We start from the raw sequence: 18,253 nt of genomic DNA, 5'->3' as shown, positions 1-18,253 counted from the left end.
TCTCAGTGATAGTAACCCTGCATCGGTGATCCTTAAGCATCTCCTCAGACAAAATTCTTGTATGGTTTTGCAGTACAGTGCTGCTGCATAAAGTGTTTGGTCCGAGATGGTCAAGTTCTCGAACGAAATATGTGACAATCTGCATTGAAATGTGAAAGTATGAGCAGTAGCCTTTCAAAAATTTCTATATTATTTTAGGCTGGCAGTTTTTCACACAATTATATCAGTCATTTTTAAACCTCGACATGGACTAAAATTGGTAATGCCTCTATGTATGAGTGCCTGTGTATGTACATATATGTGACACATTCACGCAGGCTCATACTACCTGTGAAATTTCCAAGTTATAAAAAAAATTCTGACTCGATGATGTTATTTCAAATCTTTCCAATGAATTTTTTTATTATTGAACATTATATCTACTTGCAATGATGTATATTGACTCAATCAAATGCTGAAATCAATTTTTTTTTGTTAAAGTCGTAAATTCGTGCAAGTCCTTTTCTTCGAAAAACACGTCCTTGCTTCTTGTGCATATTAGCAGCACCTAAGGGTGCTACTTACAAAATTCAAGTGAGTAGGTCGGTACTAAAAGCTTTCAATTATTTTCTGTATGTTTCAAATATATACTTATGTGATTTACTAATATGCTGAATGAATAAAATTGTAATATTTTTTAATAGCATCGTAACACGTCGTCGAGACATTGATATTTGTTTTAATTGTTACAATGTATTGAATCAGTAAAGTTTCAACGATATTAGACACATGTGTTATGGTTCTGTCAACAGTATTAAAAGTTCAAATATTTCATAAATGTTGAACTTTAAATGTAACGCAGTATGGTATTAAGAAAGGTCAGATTTCATATGCATAAGTAGGTCTAATTACGTTTGTAAGTAGCCTTATTTTTAAGAATGCTGGAAATTATTGCAATAAATTTTTACTATTTTCGTACACGAAATGTGTTTTTTTTTTTTACGACACTACATCTTGTGAAACAAGAGACTCCAATCTGCCTCAACAGTTACTTTGGATTTCTGAAATTTCGGTTTCAGATTGAAAAATCATTTAGGGGATTAAATTATTCATAGTAATTGAAGCTCTGAGAATATATTCATTTTGAAAACTATTTTTAAAGTTTGATTACAAATACTATTGCGAATATAAAAAAACCAATGTTTGTTGATTTCTCACCTTCCAGAGTTTTGGCAAAGAGAAATTACTGCTTGATCTGATACTTGATAACAGTCTGCCAATATCACCTTTTGCAATTTAGTGCATTGTGCTAAGTTCAATAAGAACCGTTCAGTAACCCATGTGCAATTCTGTAGTTTTATTGAAGTGAGATTCTCACACTTTGAAATATCAATGGAACCGTGATGCATGTAGTCATTGTTACAACTGCTCAGATCTAACACTGCCAAGTTATGATGCTTGTGTAACAATAACATGAGTTGAATACTGTCAAGCCAGTTGTTCTTTTTTAGATTAACGTATTTCAAGTTGTTACAAGATTGCACCAATACCTTGTGTGAAAAAGAAAAAAAATTATACATGAGAAACTGCCAGAATAACTCGCCAAAAATTGTTTTCAGTGGATAACAGGTCTCAAGAAACAGATCAATGGTTGAATTGTATATTTGGAAGCAATGCAAAAAATAGATCAGATGAGTCCACATATGTATTTTTTTAGTATGTTGATCAATGATCAAACTAAGTAGTCCAGCGCCTTTGTTTTATGACATGACTAGAAAGAGAACCTAGTCCATCCATAGTTGAACCAACGTGTTCTATAGATGATTAATCATTAATATTCTATGTGTTTGAATGATCAATTGTCGAAAGAAGAAATACTATTTGTAAAAGCGTACTCCAAAAGCAGCAGGTCCAATACAAACATAGTCAGAAAGGTCCAACGATTGCCACGGAATGAAATATTTGTCAACAAGAAGGCAAAGTTCTTTTGAAACGCATCGCAAGCGAAACAAATCCTGTAAGTTCAAGTGGCAAAAAATATGTGCATAGACCACATCCATCCAAGGTAAGTCCACCAAATGTACCATAATAGTATTTTTTGGATGTTGAATGCTGACACAGCAGACAGTACCGAATAATGATATATTTTACAACTGTGAGTAAACACGCTCAGCAACCAATATTAGTGTATTGCTATATAATTTTACATAATCTGTAAGGAGAAAAAAAAAATTAGTGCGAACATATTCACGCTGCACATTTACGTCAAAGTGATACTTTCACAGTGCTTATCAGCTCTTACGTAAAGTCGTACATGTACATACATGAATTGTGTACGATTAGCGAATACTTTACGTATTTTACTTGGGTTCAGAGTCAACAAAAGTATGTCTTCACATTTCGTTACGTTTACCGCAGGCTATATTTGTAGGGGAAAATGTAAAACTATGAACTTTGCGATAAAACAGGAGTTACGAGGTCGCACAAGTCGCGAAATATCAATTCTGACGAACTATCTTTGCGTTGCCAACTAATGAGTGAAACGTTGTGTCGAATTCTCGCTTCCGCAGTACGCGTGCAATCTCGTAGATTCAACGTAATTACGTTACCACGGTCCACGTTGCCTGCAGAAAGTACTCTGCCGTTTTGGAAGAATAATATCGTTAAAATTTGGTTCAAATGGCGGAAGAACTAAAGTACGGGTGGTTTCATCTTATTAGTAATTACGTATAAATTTCTGAATGTATTTCGAAACATGTAATTGCATCGAAAATACCTAATGTGTAAACTTGCATTCTCGGTTTTATAGGTTAGGTTTTACGAGTTTTAAAGTAAATGAACGCGAGTATCGTGTAAACCAATGTATTAATTTATATATATGTATTTGATTCAGTGAGGGTCTTCTACTGGGCATGGGCAACCCCCTCCTCGACATATCTGCCACCGTAGATGAAGACTTTTTAAAAAAGTACGAGCTAAAGGCAAATGATGCCATCCTGGCTGAAAAAAAACACAAAACTTTGTATGATGAGTTAATAGAGCAGTATAAAGCCGACTTTATAGCTGGAGGCTCAACACAAAACTCTATGCGAGTAGCTCAAGTAATTATTCTTATTAAATTTATATAAGGAATTGTAGTAGATATTTTGTACAATTTAAAAATTTAGATTTATACATGTATTAGATTCGCGCATCATAGTTATCAAATTTTTTCAATCGATTGATTCTCGATAGATGCGTATCCAAAAAATTTGTAAATGAATGCTTAAACAGATTAGTATCTATCAACTTCCAATGAACTGAACAAAATTCAAATCACCATTTCCCTGGGTACTGTTAATTTTTCAAATACTACAAGGCACGGTTTGAAAGTGAAACTTGATCAACTTTATCTCTTTCCAAACCGACGAATAATTTAAAAATTGATCTAGTATAGACATGTTACTTACAGATAAATCTACTAATTTTTGTAATGTATATTTGAAATAGTGGTTTCTTGAGAGACCAAATATCGCGACATTTATGGGATGCGTTGGCAATGACAAGTACGCACAAATTTTAAAAGATAAAGCACGCTCGGATGGGATTAATGTACATTATCAATATACAGACGAAGAGCCAACAGGTACATGCGCAGTACTCATCACCGGCAAGGAGCGATCTTTATGTGCAAATTTAGCTGCAGCAAATTGTTTCTCTGTATCACATATTCAAGTACCTGAAAATAGAGAATTATTAGAAAAGGCAGCTTTTATTTATATTTCGGTGAGTTAGTTTTGGAAATTTCAATAAAATTCGATTTGATTCTCAATTACACAGGTCTGCAAAAAAACTTTTCAGCTACATGGGATATCTTTCATAAATATTATGTTTTCATGTTTGCTGAATCTAAAAATGAGTTTCATTTCCCTCTATCATGTGTATTCTTGCAAACTATTAGTTGTTTGCATAAAAAAAACATCACAATAATGAAAAGACCTCCATTTCATTACAATAAACTAAACAATATCTTTTATGAAATTAAAGAAACAATTTCTTTATGAAATGTATTTAATATCCTGTATTCATTCTTTTTACTAATGAAACTTTTTCTTTGATACACCTTCAGACACGTTTTCACTTTCCATTTTCTGTTTGTATTTATTCTTGAGTTTTACTCTAATACATATTAAATGGAAGCAAGAAATGAGTTTTGCATAAGATTTTTAGAATCAAGAATAGGATACCAGACCTCGAAGTAAACGGGAGTTTTACTTTAAATGAACCTACAAACACGAGTGCAAGAAAAAATCTGAGGTGATGGAACTTTTTGAGTATTTTTCCCGGTTTCAGTGAGTGAAAATCTATAAGAAACAGCATAAAAAACTTGCGCGGTTTTTTAGTTGGAGACCTGTGTTATTGGTAGTAACACATAGTTATTGTTGTTTCTATAGAATAGCATGTGACTTCTGTATGTTTATTTATTCCAGGGGTTCTTTTTGACCGTTAGTCCAGAAACTATACAAGAGGTTGCTCGTCATGCTCTTGATAAGGGCAAAACTTTCCTTATGAATTTGAGCGCACCGTTTTTGTGCGAGTTTTTTAAAACACCCATGAGAGCTGCTTTACCGTATGTAGATATATTGTTTGGCAATGAAACTGAAGCAGAAACTTTTGCTACTGTGAACGAATTAGGAACAAAGGATATAAAAGAAATCGCATTGGAAATTTCGAAGATGGAAAAAGTTAACGACAAGAGAAAACGCATCGTTATCTTTACACAAGGCCATGGCCCTGTTATTTTAGCCAAGGACAATACAATAACCGAGTTCTCTGTTGACCAAATACCTGAAGAAAAGGTTGTGGATACTAATGGAGCTGGAGACGCCTTTGTTGGAGGTAAAAATCGCCTCTTAAAAGCCATCCATAAATTGTGTAATGTCATTTCTCAGACTCAATATTTTACATGTTTCTGACTTCTTCGTTCTCTCAGTTTAGCATGTGCTTTCTGTGAGACGTTCCGACTTGTGTTCAATTTTTTTTATTACTTGTAGTTTACATTATTTGTAAAAAAACATTTCTACATTCCATAGAAGGCGTGTCTCACGCGGAATTCCTCGTATAATATAAGAATAAATTTATGGTCACTATATTATACTGCCAAAGTTGAGTCAAAATCAAGTTTTACAACGAGATTTAAATTATTTACCCTTCGCAATGGAAATATTCACGAAATTTATGAATATCTTTTTACAGAAGATCGTTTGCAACTTTTGTAATATCTATAAATGATTGCACATGTGACTGAAATTAGAATTACTTACAAAACACTCCAATGCCTGTTATTGTAATTACAGCAATATGAATTTACACTCGTTGTTTAGGATTTTTGGCACAGTTCATCCAGGGCCGCAGTTTAGAAACTTCTATCAAATGTGGAATATGGGCAGCATCGCAAATTATACAGAGATCTGGATGTACTTATGAAGGCAAGCCTGATTTTGCGATATAATAAATTATAATTTTGTAGTTAAATATTACGTTTAATACAAATTATAATGTACTTAAATAAAAACTACTGATCACGGCAGTATAATCAATTATAGTTATTGTTAGCGAAAAAAAATGAAATAGCATGTTTTCACAGAACGGTATTTTTACGGTCTATATTTTGTGAAATCAAATTTATAGCACTGTAGCATTAGTTATTTATTTTTTCGAGTTAAAGCGCGACCGCAACACGGCGTAATAGGGTACTTAATTTTATTTGCGAATGAACGATCTCTTAATTCCGTAGAATATTTCGAAAGGCAGTTTTTAGTACACACATCTATCATTGCTTGGATGTCCCGTTCACGATCGAATATTTTTCCATGTATAGTTCCGATGCAGTATTAATTCTGTAAGCATGTTTTTGCGTTGACTCACTGAGTCACGCAACAAGAAATCGAGGATTCGTGTGACAAGATTGTACCTTTTCCTAACACATCTCAGACATTGACATATTTTTAAATTGGCTTCTTAATATTTATATTATGTGCGTATACGGCTTAGATCATATAGATAGATGGATAGGTGTATATAATATATATATATTGATTCACCTTTCATTTGTTGTGTGCTTAGGAACTTTTGTATAATATATTATTAACCAAAAATTTGCCGATATATAATGTTGCCTGTTTATCGTCCTGTCCTCGACTACACATAAGAGAGTATTTTTCTTTTGTAATACAGGTATTTTGACGCCGTCGTCAAATATAATCAGTGAACTCGTATGAATGATTCCTTTGTTAATGTAAAATTTCATTTGCTTCTAATTATAATCCTAAGCGCGTACAACATGAATAGTGCAAAGATTTGATCACATTATTAGTATTTACCTGACAACTCACGTTTCCGATCATTCTAGGTTTTTCTAAGATTTCCAATTCTTATAGTTTTAGATTAAGTACCGAGATTTGACGAGTTACCTGTAATTACCGTAGTCTCGTTTGGCATTATCACGGGCAGTAAACGGATCGTATGATAATTTACTTGCATTTGTATTAGATTAGAATACAAATCAATCTGACACGGATGTGCATTATGTACATTTACGCGGAAATTGCAGTGGTAACAAATACTCGGATAAATAATCATTATGATCATCGGAATCGAAAAATATAATTATTCAGTTTATTACGAATTTTAAATTGCTGATTGCAATCACGCAAGCTTATCTACCTGTCATACCTGTGAAATTCGTGAAATTCGTGAAATTCGTCGAACCTCGTATAAAAGTTCGTAAACGCGTAAAATTTCAATACTTATAAACTAAATTCCGAAATCAGTGTGAGCAACATATTGAGTATGCGTGTTCTTTGGTTTCCCCACCTCCAACGACGCCGTGACATTGACACATATAGGTATAAAAGCCGAAGTACCTTCAGCCTGTGCACAGTGTTCGACGAGTCCGTGAGCGGATAAATCTGTGATAATTGATCGTTATTATTACTATAATTTATTAGTAATAATATAATAAGATGATGGCCGTGAATTTCGTGTTTCTGGCTACTGCAGCATCTTGCATGCTCCTTACATTTGTATACGGTGAGTTTGTCGTTTTGTTTATCAAGTCCATTGTACGCATTATGCATAATGTTTAGCGTTATTATCCCGATCACGTGTATTATTCATTTCGTTCAATGTTCATACGTCTTTATCCAAAATTACACCTTTTATATATTCACACGATAGTATGTAACTTCCCTATAACTCCGGTGTTACGCATGCTGGCAAAAATATTTCCATGAAACCGTAAAGTCGTGGCCTACACTACACTTTCGAGAAAAAGGATAAAGGCGTGATTTTAATATTATACGACCGGATTGGTCGAATTATCAGAAAAATATTCAGTATACAATTTATCTGTTTACTGCTTATACTTATCTGATAAAGAAATAAATTTTCCGTGAGTTCTTCACCCTACGATCATCATCTTTATGCATAAACCAAACTTAGCTCCATGTACTTTGTTTTATAGTATAATTCACATGTGTTGCCGTAGGTAAAACTTAGATTTTATAATAAGTGTAACTGAAAAATCTGCCATTCAGAGATGAAAGAATTGGTCAATGAAAAGTATTCATTGGGAACCTCTTTAAATCGCTGTAGGGAAACATTGATTTCCAAAATATATCATAATAAAATTATCATTATTTTTCTACTGCAAATCTGGCTCAGAATTCCTCTGAACTATTCGCTCACACTTTCTCTGAACCTTCAAAAGTTGTTACTACTTGACACTAAAGAAATTTAGCTAATGACGGTTTCTCCAAATATCGTAGGAATTACCCTAAAGTAAATATGGGCTGGGTTTCAAAAGGCACATAAAGTATCTCCTTTCAATGACGTAGATTTGTTTTCAATACATCAGCCATACCCAATTGTTGACGAAAGCATTTTGAATTTCTTAGCATGTCTTTATGTGAATTCAGTTTTTCCGCTCAGATTATGAACAAATTCTTTTTCATGACGATTATTGGGTGAATTTATCTAATTTTAGGATATTTGGTTTTGCAATGTTCGCGCGGAAAAATTACAAGTATTTCAAATATTTTCAGTCTAATAGTGGCGAAGAAAACTCGTAAATCCTTCTTATAAATCTTGGCATTTTCTATCTCTATTTTATAATTACGTCGAAATTACGAGAAGATTCCGGAGTCCCATTCATAGTCGAGTCGTCCAGTATCTTACCGGTTCTCCATAAAGTTTTTATTCAATCTCACGACCATCAAATATCTTTACAAAGGCCGCCCACACTTCAACACACGTATGTATGTTAAGGCACGTTAACTTGTCATTGAGTATATGTGAACGATCCGCCAAATGCGGTTCTATGCGTGCGCCCACATGCGAATTGAGGCTCGTCACGAAACATCCTGGTCCCCAAGGGTATCGCGCCATCCAACGTTGCGATCTTTCCGGATCCATGAATCCGTTACGAATGATTCAGAGATGAAAACCCGACGGATGTTTCAGGAATAACCCCGCTATTATATGTAAATGAATCGGATCCTGCCAACACGTTTCGATGATCTTATCATTAATTTATGCCTACAAGTATTATTGCACTTTGATTACTTCTGTGCAACCTGTTAGACGGATATGGATTATACTTTGATCTATCTCATTTTGAATTCCAAATGTGAGAGAGCAGTTCAGGAATTCCCAGCAATTAAATTTATCAGTTCCCAAAATTCAGCCCGATGAGAATTAAGTTCGAAGACAAACATCAAGACCTATCTAATTCCTCTTTGTTACGAAAGACTCGACGACACTCTACTTGTGTACCTGATGTATATTGAAAAGCTTTCTGCGCGTTAAAGAAATGACTGTAACATAGCGATATCCGATTGAGAGGTTGATACGAGCTTGTAAATCGTTCTAACAATATCCGCACACAAAGTTGTACCGCCAATTGATATAATTGCAGAGTAGTCGAAGCTGGACCCCATTAGTCACATGACAAGAAAGGCGGACGAATGAACTTTCCGTGTAAAACCACAGGCTTGTGTACAAATGCAGTAGGTCACCATTGAGAAAAATTGCAAGAGCCTTAGTTAATGAATAATCAATTGCGATACCGAGACACAGACTATTAATCATCGAATTTGTAGTACGAGTAGCATACGTAAAACACTTTGTCGCACGGATGATGTCATGGATATATTGTATTATAAAATTGATTCATAATAATGATCGTTATAACCTTCAACACCTCATTCCATCGTCGCATATATGGTAAAGCAATTCAGGGCGATATGTGAGAGGTCCGTGTACAACAAAGCTAGGAGCATGTTTCCTGAAATAAAAAAATACACGAAAAGACCTTATTATTCAAGTCTACCGTTGTCTGATTCGGACTCGATGCTCACGTTCTCGAGATATGCGTGTTCAGAACATTAGCGTTTCATAATTATCGGCCATCAATTCATTCATAATAATATACCTATGGACGATAATTTGTAAACTGTATTTTATACTAATGCAGATGCACTACTCTAGCCTCTTGGTTGTTTGAATGCAAATTGATTCAAGATAATGGTGAAGATTAACGTACGTACCAAGTATCATTATTACAAGTATAATTGCACGTCTTGTTCCAATCCTTGCCGTTTTGCATATATGCGACTCTGACAAACGGATGCACATAAAAAAAAAAACGTTGCATTAGATCACGATAGGTCCTTTTGTATTACGGGCAGTCTAAGCGACTAAGATTTGTATTCACGGCACGGCGTTTGAGAACTCACTCATGTATAAACGTACCTTCGTTTTCAAAATCACGCATTCAAAACTAAAATTGAACTATTGCTGGTATTCTGAGGTGTCCTTTTTAGTGTATTTTTTGAATTCAGGAATGTCATCAAGCAGTTAATGAAGAAGAATCGGAAATAAGGATAACTGTAGTAATCATCAAGAGTTTTTTGGAATTGGGTATCGTATTCGTTCACGTCTGTCGCATAAGATTTTTCGACGCGACGATTTCTTATAAGGAGACACGTCGAAGCTGTTTTCGTACCGTTGCATCGTCCGTGGTCACTTCACAATAAATAAGTTACAAATGTCATTGGTGGTAAAAATATTTCGACATTGAAACTCGAAGCTTGTATCATAGTGTTCGTGACTGTTTTCATCGCGTCGAATAATTTTCTGTATTATCATCATGTACACTAAAAGTATTTGATCGATGCAATGTAGCCGCAACGTTCTCCGGAGCAGCCAAGATGTAATCTTATTTTCCTGTCCACCTTCGACAGTGTCAGATTAAGTGGCTTATTTTTTCAACCAGATTTCACAACAGATTTATGTTCTTCCACAATCGCGGAATTATTCATACGTCGCATCGTGAATGCAGTCCCGTTTAACGTTATATCAATAAATTCAAGAAAATAATTACACCCATTTGCATTAGGGTATTTATACATATACACGGTCGCAGACTAATTCCCTTACTGCAACTTATTCCTAGTTCACTAGCATTCGTAGACCCTTACTATTGCAGTACATATACGTACGTATTGCAGAAAGATACGTGAAAATCTACTCCTATATAGAAATAGGCTATAGATATCCTGCAACTTCCCAGATACGATACTATACACGTTACCTGTGCAGAACTTTTGTTATTCATTGACCGGAGTGCTTGATATGAGGTGAATCCGGTTTGTGAGAAGATACATACATATATTGATATTTATTTCCAAGAAACGGCGCGTCGCTCCGAGGTCAGCAGATGTTGAAAGAACTCAAGTTCAATGACATCAAGTTTCGCAGATCAGTGAAACACCCGTGATATCTATCTTGTATTTAGTGTCGAATCGATTCGATAAATAATAAGAGTCGCTTTACTTTCAACGCCTGATCAATAAAAATAGTTTAATTACAGGATTCAATATTATAATTTGCACACTGACAATGGATGAAACTCAGAACCACCGACAGCTCATTGTACGAGCTAAACCGTAATTAATCGTGGCTCTTCGATGACCTTGGCTTTTTTTGTAACTCAGGTCAACAGGCGCCGATCCAACTCGACAATATATGCTTAGGCTGCATCTGCGAGGCCTCCTCCGGATGTAATCAAACTTTGGCATGTGACGGCGACGTCTGCGGACCGTTCCGTATCACCTGGGCATTTTGGTCAGACGCCGGCAAACCGACTCTCAACGGAGAACCCAGCACTAATGCTGGAGGTGGGTTCATTGTACAATAATTTACCCGATGAGCAATGCCTCCTTTTTACAGAAGCAACTGATCTTACAAATCAATTTTATTGAAAAAGTGTGACAGCTTGTAACGGTTAAAGTATAAATATTTTTTTATTCATTCTAGCTTATCCCCGATGTGCCAACGACGCATTCTGCGCAGGTGCTATTATTCAAGGCTACATGCAAAAATTCGCAAAGGTATGTTATTCAAAGTAAATAATTATTGTTTTATTTTTAGTGTAGACGCTGGGATTCGTATTTCCACTATGACTCAAAGTAACTATTGATTTTTTTTTCAATCGTAGGATTGCAATGGAGATGGAGTGATTGACTGCAAGGATTTCGCCCGCATTCATCGCTTGGGCGCATACGGTTGTCACGGAGGCCTGGATACTAAATACGAAAATGCTTTCAACTCATGTCTCCGTACTTATGGATAGATATTATAACAGTATAACTATCGCACATTTGTAAACAGCGAAGACATCATAATCCACAATTTATTCATCATTAACGAACTTTTAATAAACGAACCATAAAAATAATTTCGTTAATTCAAGAAATGATTTATTTTTTCGATGAATACGTAAATTTTTATGCTATACTTATGATGGTCGTAGTTCAAGATAATTCGATTTCATTTCCGTTGAATAATTAATTTTTTTTCACCCAAGTTTAACCCCGACGATGCTTCTTATTGTGTTAACCGTCTAGCAACCTATTATATGTCCAAGAGTTCGTGTGAGGTTGGGTGAGAATTCAAAACAACGATATAACGAACATATAAATATTTTATATTATTTTCCATCTTATTTTTTATTTACACATTTCAACGCGCGTTCGGTTTTTCTGAGGTTGAGCGTTACAGCGAATTCGTTGAACAGCACTTAGTATGATTTCCCCCTAGTGCCTACTTAACAGAAATTACTGCGTTCAAGAATTTGCTGGGCAGGCACTAGTGTCTTTTTTTTTTACTCACTCTTGCTGGAAAAGAACATGCATTGAATAGATCCAGACCCAATACACTCAGGTAACTGTCCTCCGTGCGTGCTGCAGTAAACCAAATTCCTTCGTACATTAAATGATATACTTCTCAATTAGGTTCTAAAATACTGTCTTCACTCCATGTTTTGTGAGCGTATTTTCAGCAATTTCAGCTCTTTCTTTTAATTTAACCATTTCGGCCTCTGGTATTATTCCAACCTTTATATTTTTTAAAAGAAAATGGCGTATAAATAATCTGAGACCTTCTCGGAAATTCTGTAGCTGCGGTGACAGTGATATTCTTTCAAAAACTTGTGTACAGGCATCTGTATTTTCGTGGAGAAGAATTCCTAGCATGATTTGTCTGACGAGTTTTAAGGTAGGTTTGTCCAGCTCCCCAAATTGAATTACCTGTGAATATAATTTAGCTAGACAATACTGCATTATCTCACATCATATAATATAAATTCGTCAATATATCATTCTAGTAACAAATAATAGTTCAAGAACAATTGTTACCTTCAAGGCAGAGAGAGCAAGCCCTTTTTCAATGAATAAATGAGTTAAAAATCTGGCGAGATTTGTCAGTTGATGGTTTGTATAATTATCCAAAGTCTTCAATTTGTCCCATAAAGTGTATTGTATCGTCATCTAAGAATATTAATTACATTTCAGTGACACACAGATGATAATGAAAAACTGAATCATCATAATATTTCAACTGCATAAGTAAAGATTAACGTGACAAATAGTTTCTTCAAATAACTTACCTGGTATTTCCGGTCGTAGTCACAAAATTTTTGTGCCAGCACAGCATAATAGGGATTGAATTTTTTCTCTTGGAGACAACAATCTAGAATTACATAAATGACTTCTCTGTCTTGTTGGTTCTTCAATCCTAGATGATGCAGCTTTTCAAAAGCATCAAGGAAATCTTCTGCAGTCATTAGAACACAGAAAATATTTCTTCTAATGTCTGTGTTCATCCGCTGCTTGCGAGCCAAGTCCAATATTTTTTGACTAAACGTTGTTAAGTTAGTGTCAGTCTTTTGAATAGGTTTTCCAATATCTGTGTTTCCTGACCATGCTGATCCGACTATCCACCATTTACCCCTTTGGTCAGCTGTGAATGTGTAAATAATTGTAGCTGCAATTTTGTACTATAAAAGTGTAAAGAAAAGAAATACCTTTCAATAAATCATCTAGTGATATGTTTAGTTGGGTCATATAGTTTCCTTTCCTTACTAAACTCTTCATAAGCTTTTTCAAGTGTTCACCATGCGTTGGATCGTACTGCGGGATTTTTGACATATTATTGTTTTTAATCGCTAGCAAAATGTCCAACATAAACTGAACCCTGGAGCTGCAATAGTGATCATTCAACAAATAATTAATGGAATTCTTGGTTAAAATAAGAAGTGGAAAAAGTTGAAAACAAAAATCTTGGATTAAACTAATATAAATTTGGTTTTAATTTGGGGCGTGCCAATATAAGAGCAGTGTAAAATAATCATTTTATTTAATGTTCTATTGTGACTAGACTCATGGACAGAATAGAGTGATTCAACACGCATTTGAAAACTGTAGATTTTCGCTTCAAAACACAGAAAAATTTTCTAAATCGTTTCAAAAATTGACTCCAGCAGGTCCGTTCAAGTACAGCTCTGCAGAAACAGATTTGCAAAAGGGTGGCCACGTTCGTAGACGAACGCAGTGTCTGAAATATAAAAATCAAGACTTTTTATAATCGTTAATATATCCTTTAAGCTCGCAGGGAACGGATTTTTCACAAACTGAAATTTGGCTTAATTGCGATTTTTTTTATCAGATTACGTGATAAAAAAGTCGAAAGTGTCAAAGAAACACCAAAAAAATCTCAAGTAAGCCAAATTTCAGTTTATAACAGATCCATACAGTGGAAGCTTAGAGGATATACTGACGTTTAGAACTCTTGGTTTTCGAATTTCAGACGGATGTACAGGAGTCAATTTTTGAGATTATTTGAAAAACTTTGTGCTGTAACTATAATTTTCTACTGCTCGTACTTTGGCACCCCCTTAAGGTATTGTATGTGGCATTTGGTAATTATTTCCTGGGACCACATCTGGAATGTAATTTTATTAATCTTTATCTTTCAGACCGTAATAATACTTGCACGAGTTTCAGCTATCTACCTATTCTCAGTCGTGTCTGCAGCTTTTTGTTGCAACTTGAATATAAACTCCTTCAGCATAGTTGGGTTATCTTTCCTCATAACAAAACCCACAGTTTTCAGAACATGCAAAATTAATTCAACTTCCTTTTCCATGAACTTTTCCGATAGTCTTGTAAGTACTTGAAACAACAGTTGAGAGTCGTACACCTATTTGTTGAAAGATAAAATGTTAGCTATCAAATACAAATGATTTGGGATGAACATTGATATTACGCATTACGAAAGTAGTTAGATTATTACATATGTATTACATACATATTATAACATGTAAACTGTAATACCTTAAAATTATACAGGTGTGAAATCATGAGTATGATATTATCCAGCTCTTTATTTTCAACTTCAGGTGAGCTTTTTAACATTTCGTCAAACTCTTTGATTAAAGATAACAGAAAATGCGCACCAACTTCCGTTCCAATATTTGCATGAAGGATAGCTATGAGCATCATGTGTTCTGTAATAAGGCGATCTGGTGTCAGCACTGGAGCAACGATAGATTCTTTCATCAGAGTAAACAACATTTCGTTCATGTTGTTACGACTGTGGGACATGTATAGTTCATCCAACTGAAAATAAGAATGCTGTAGTATATTTCACAACAGACAATACATGTCTAAGAAGTACATGAATTAGTGTTTCCAATAGCTTTAAATGTGCATTAAATGTTTATTCAAAATTAGTTGTACGATTGTTATAATAACAGTAGTATAGGAAGAAATATTTTACTTTGAAATAGTTATGATTTTGTGTTTTATAAGTATGTTTGCATACCTGTGAGACAATACTATGCATGTTGTGTTCAGCCAATCTATTCAATAAGCCTTTTATTTGTTTTTTGAGTCTTATCAATTTTTCGTCCTTTAAGGAATCGGAATTTTTCAGTCTATCTCTTACCGCAGGTGGGACATATTTACCAGTAGTATTTGATACGATATTTCCTAGCTTATCTCTCGTTCTACCATATATATCTTCCCAAAGCTGATTGGATTCTTCATTAGCACCTGAATTCCAATAAATGACACGTCTTCTAGACAAACTAATATTATTCGGTCTAAGCATACTATTTTTAAACAAAACCCTATCAATTTTTAATATGTTAAGAGCTGACCTGATATTGCTGTGCTTTCTATTCAGGCGGCGTACTAGCCCTTAATACTGCCAGTCTCATGGACCGACGCCACCGAAACGAAAAGTTCACTTTCAGCCCCCAGAGACCGTCGTTGCTATTAACATATTAAAGAAAACAACTCTAACAAATTTACCTTCATTGGGATTTTCAGAATCCGTTTCATATTCCACATCAGCCAGCATTTCGTCCTCGTCAGGATCACTGTCACCCGTAGAGGGCTCTGTGTCACTATTGGAAGAGTTAATTTTGGCTAACATTTTTTTGCGTGGCATAAATGGAACTGCATTTTCAGAATCAGCTTTTCGTTTATTGTTGCCAGTCGTCTGCTGTTCAGTCATATTCTTTGCACAAGATGATTCCCCTTCATCACTACTATTCTCATCAACTTCGGAATTATCTGAGCTATTACTCTTGTCATTGTCAGATTCATTACTCCTAGACAATTCCTGTTGTTTTTTGTTCGCGGAATCTGTGATCATGATGAAATCGTCTTCTAATTCTGAACCTGACTCTGCAGCTAGCAATTGCTTTTCGGTTTCAACGGCAAGTTTTCTGTTCTCATCATCACACATTTCTAGAAGATCTATATTATTATTGAGGAAATTTCAGTGGTGATTTTTGGCCAAGAAATGTTATTGTTCTGATCGAATAAACTTGATTGAAAAATCAAATTTTCATTTATGAACTTCAATGTTAGATTTCTCTCCATCTCGGTTAGTGAGTGAAACCTAATTAGCTATTTGTGTGTAAGAAACGGTGAAATTATGGCTAATATTGCATTGATGAACAATTTCGTTTGCCATTGGAAGTCTTTTCAATCAAGCTTTATCGATTAAACCTTCAAGTGCATAGGCTTTTGTGTTGCAATTTCAATTACACAATATGTGTCATGAAAGTATGATTTAGTGTTTACTGTATCGTGAATCGTAATTTTAGACACCATATTTTAAGGTGCTCATATGATATCATACAGTTTCAAAGGATACAACTAAGACCATCAGCTGCAAAAGACTTTGGTACTGATTTGCTCTTCCGTTTGTTTAGTTTCAAATTTTTTTCTAACTGCTTGATAATCCTATCTTCCGCAATGTTAGCTTCTTTCAGATGAATTTTTCTGTTTCGTTTCATTTCTTTTTCTAGTCGCAGCTGTTGTTTTTTTTCTTGTTTCTGTTTTTTCTTCGCAACATCAAGAGTAGCATTTTGATTCGTGCTTTGAGGTAACGTAGACTTTACTGATGGTTTGTCGTGATTAGGATTCAAAATTGATTTTCCAGGTAACTGATTCTTCTTTGCGTAATATTCAGCCCTGTTATGCTTTTTCCGCTGCCTGTTTTCCTTACGTAATTCCTTGCGTGTTTTCACAACTAGCTTAGGTTTTCTTTGTTTTTTGCTACTTTTTTTCCCCTTGGAGTCACCAAATATACCCATTGTTACAAGTTTGTTCAGTAAACAAAATCTGTAAAAAAATACATGTTTAAATTTATGTACTGCATTTGGAGCACTACGAAAATTGATGACAATAATTTAGGTAATATGCATAAACATGCCCTTTATTGATACTGAGGAATTCCTGATCTTAACCAATATCCTCTTTGTTCGTAACAAGATCAGTCCAAAAGATAGAACAGTTTATTGCAATTTAAAGCACGTGTTCACTTTTGTTGTCAGAAAATACGTCGACCAATGAAGACATGGACTGACCGTGGACTAAAAATTACTTAAGATTGCTGAGCTGACAACTCTATGGATTATTTCGCATCACCACAGCGAACTGTGAATTGTACCGCCCTCTGTTGGATATCCTTGTTACTCGGTGCCTTATTTGCAGCTTGAAACAGAGGCATCATAATCGCACGTATAAATACTGTGAAAATATTGGTTTATTGATACAGAAAATAACACGATCCGTAAAACAAATATGTTTGTATATTTCATAAATATTTTACAAATACTTACGATAAGATTGTTCACTGACTAGACACTCCACGATTTTTGTCACTGCGTGCGTTGGCTGAGGATATTCTCACGGAGTAGTAGATACTCCTCAGTCAACGCTGCGCGTAGTAAACCGGCGGCTTTTATGCGTCGCGCTTTCTCTCAGCATCAAAAAGCATTAAACCAACGCGCAAAAGGCGCGATTAAACTTAGACTTCATTGTTGGTGATAAAATTGACTGGAAAGATAAAAGCTCAACACATGTACAGTTTGCGAAACTTACGGGCAGAGGTGCTATCAATTCATATTATCACTCATCGTGCAAGAAGGCGCGTCGACTTCGTGTGATTAATTACTCACAAAAAAGTGCAACTAATTAATTTGTTAAAAACCTTAAAGCACTAGGATTCGTCAGAAAGTTCTGATGAAATACAATCCGTATCTGCGTCTTTACGAATTCGACACATTGCGATGCAGATTGTTGTTCTTAGATGCAAATCAAATTTGGGATGGTGATTAGGAGGCATGCATTATTGTGTGGCGTGACGGTCGGCGGTCCTCTTCGACGCGAAGTCTTCGGGCGCAGTATCTCTCCCCATCTAGCGTACCACGGACGCGATAGATGATCCAGAGATGCGTTTTGCCCATTCAGACGATGACAGAGATATATTACAAATAGTTGCAGAGTGATGTAAAATGGGAGATTGAACTCGTTAAAATTAAATAAGTTTGCAAATGGTCCAGACACTTTTATATCGAGTCGTTTGTGTTTCAGGA

At 35.1% G+C, this 18,253-nt stretch overlaps 3 protein-coding genes and 1 non-coding gene across 7 annotated transcripts; 2 read left to right on the top strand and 2 right to left on the bottom strand.

Annotated features, from left to right (window-relative positions):
- Positions 1-3: 3 nt before the first annotated feature.
- On the bottom strand, positions 4-2,571 carry LOC124210715 (uncharacterized). The gene is made up of 4 exons (XR_011176268.1): positions 2,304-2,571; positions 1,875-2,191; positions 1,198-1,529; positions 4-139 (listed from the first exon to the last, which is right to left on the bottom strand). It is a non-coding gene; the product is annotated as an uncharacterized protein (transcript).
- Adk2 (Adenosine kinase 2) lies at positions 2,265-5,554 on the top strand. 3 transcript variants are annotated; one of them, XM_046608973.2, is made up of 5 exons: positions 2,265-2,364; positions 2,873-3,080; positions 3,469-3,744; positions 4,449-4,857; positions 5,343-5,554. In XM_046608973.2, the coding sequence occupies exons 1-5, from the start codon at positions 2,294-2,296 to the stop codon at positions 5,468-5,470; spliced, it is 1,092 nt and encodes a 363-aa protein (XP_046464929.1). In that variant the 5' UTR covers positions 2,265-2,293; the 3' UTR covers positions 5,471-5,554. The 3 variants fall into 3 exon arrangements, with proteins under 3 accessions (XP_046464929.1, XP_046464931.1, XP_046464932.1); XM_046608975.1 differs by lacking the exon at positions 2,265-2,364 and adding an exon at positions 2,534-2,675; XM_046608976.1 differs by lacking the exon at positions 2,265-2,364 and adding an exon at positions 2,654-2,788.
- A 1,337-nt stretch (positions 5,555-6,891) lies between these two features.
- Positions 6,892-11,758, top strand: LOC124215518 (lysozyme). Its single transcript, XM_046619004.2, has 4 exons — positions 6,892-7,050; positions 11,016-11,198; positions 11,338-11,411; positions 11,519-11,758. Exons 1-4 carry the CDS (start codon positions 6,984-6,986, stop codon positions 11,651-11,653), a joined length of 459 nt encoding a protein of 152 aa, XP_046474960.1. The 5' UTR covers positions 6,892-6,983; the 3' UTR covers positions 11,654-11,758.
- Positions 11,759-11,986: 228 nt separating this feature from the next.
- On the bottom strand, positions 11,987-17,285 carry LOC124215509 (nucleolar MIF4G domain-containing protein 1). Of its 2 annotated transcripts, XM_046618976.2 has the most exons (10): positions 17,089-17,285; positions 16,528-16,997; positions 15,675-16,124; positions 15,184-15,413; positions 14,694-14,978; positions 14,372-14,559; positions 13,385-13,560; positions 12,968-13,320; positions 12,717-12,848; positions 11,987-12,608 (listed from the first exon to the last, which is right to left on the bottom strand). In XM_046618976.2, the coding sequence occupies exons 2-10, from the start codon at positions 16,967-16,969 to the stop codon at positions 12,318-12,320; spliced, it is 2,547 nt and encodes an 848-aa protein (XP_046474932.1). In that variant the 5' UTR covers positions 16,970-16,997; positions 17,089-17,285; the 3' UTR covers positions 11,987-12,317. The 2 variants fall into 2 exon arrangements, with proteins under 2 accessions (XP_046474932.1, XP_046474946.1); XM_046618990.2 differs by lacking the exon at positions 17,089-17,285 and having other exon boundaries at positions 15,675-16,115; positions 16,528-16,647.
- Positions 17,286-18,253: the final 968 nt, after the last annotated feature.

Source organism: Neodiprion pinetum, chromosome 1 (genome assembly GCF_021155775.2).
Source record: "Neodiprion pinetum isolate iyNeoPine1 chromosome 1, iyNeoPine1.2, whole genome shotgun sequence".
Classification (NCBI taxonomy): domain Eukaryota; kingdom Metazoa; phylum Arthropoda; class Insecta; order Hymenoptera; family Diprionidae; genus Neodiprion; species Neodiprion pinetum.
The sequence above is the reverse complement of the archived record's forward strand: the minus strand, read 5'-3'. Positions and strand labels throughout refer to the sequence as shown.

Excerpts from the sequence above, each read along its gene's own strand:
- Adk2 (XM_046608973.2), top strand. The coding sequence starts at position 2,294 with ATGTACATACATGAATTGTGTACGATTAGCGAATACTTTACGTATTTT. Across the intron at positions 3,081-3,468 it reads ACTCTATGCGAGTAGCTCAA|TGGTTTCTTGAGAGACCAAA; the intron begins GTAATTATTCTT and ends TATTTGAAATAG. Across the intron at positions 3,745-4,448 it reads CAGCTTTTATTTATATTTCG|GGGTTCTTTTTGACCGTTAG; the intron begins GTGAGTTAGTTT and ends TATTTATTCCAG.
- LOC124215509 (XM_046618976.2), bottom strand. The coding sequence starts at position 16,969 with ATGGGTATATTTGGTGACTCCAAGGGGAAAAAAAGTAGCAAAAAACAA. Across the intron at positions 16,125-16,527 it reads TGCAGCTGATGGTCTTAGTT|ATCTTCTAGAAATGTGTGAT; the intron begins GTATCCTTTGAA and ends ATAATAATATAG. Across the intron at positions 15,414-15,674 it reads TTCTGAAAATCCCAATGAAG|GTGCTAATGAAGAATCCAAT; the intron begins GTAAATTTGTTA and ends ATTGGAATTCAG.
- LOC124215518 (XM_046619004.2), top strand. The coding sequence starts at position 6,984 with ATGATGGCCGTGAATTTCGTGTTTCTGGCTACTGCAGCATCTTGCATG. Across the intron at positions 7,051-11,015 it reads GCTCCTTACATTTGTATACG|GTCAACAGGCGCCGATCCAA; the intron begins GTGAGTTTGTCG and ends TTTGTAACTCAG. Across the intron at positions 11,412-11,518 it reads ACATGCAAAAATTCGCAAAG|GATTGCAATGGAGATGGAGT; the intron begins GTATGTTATTCA and ends TTTCAATCGTAG.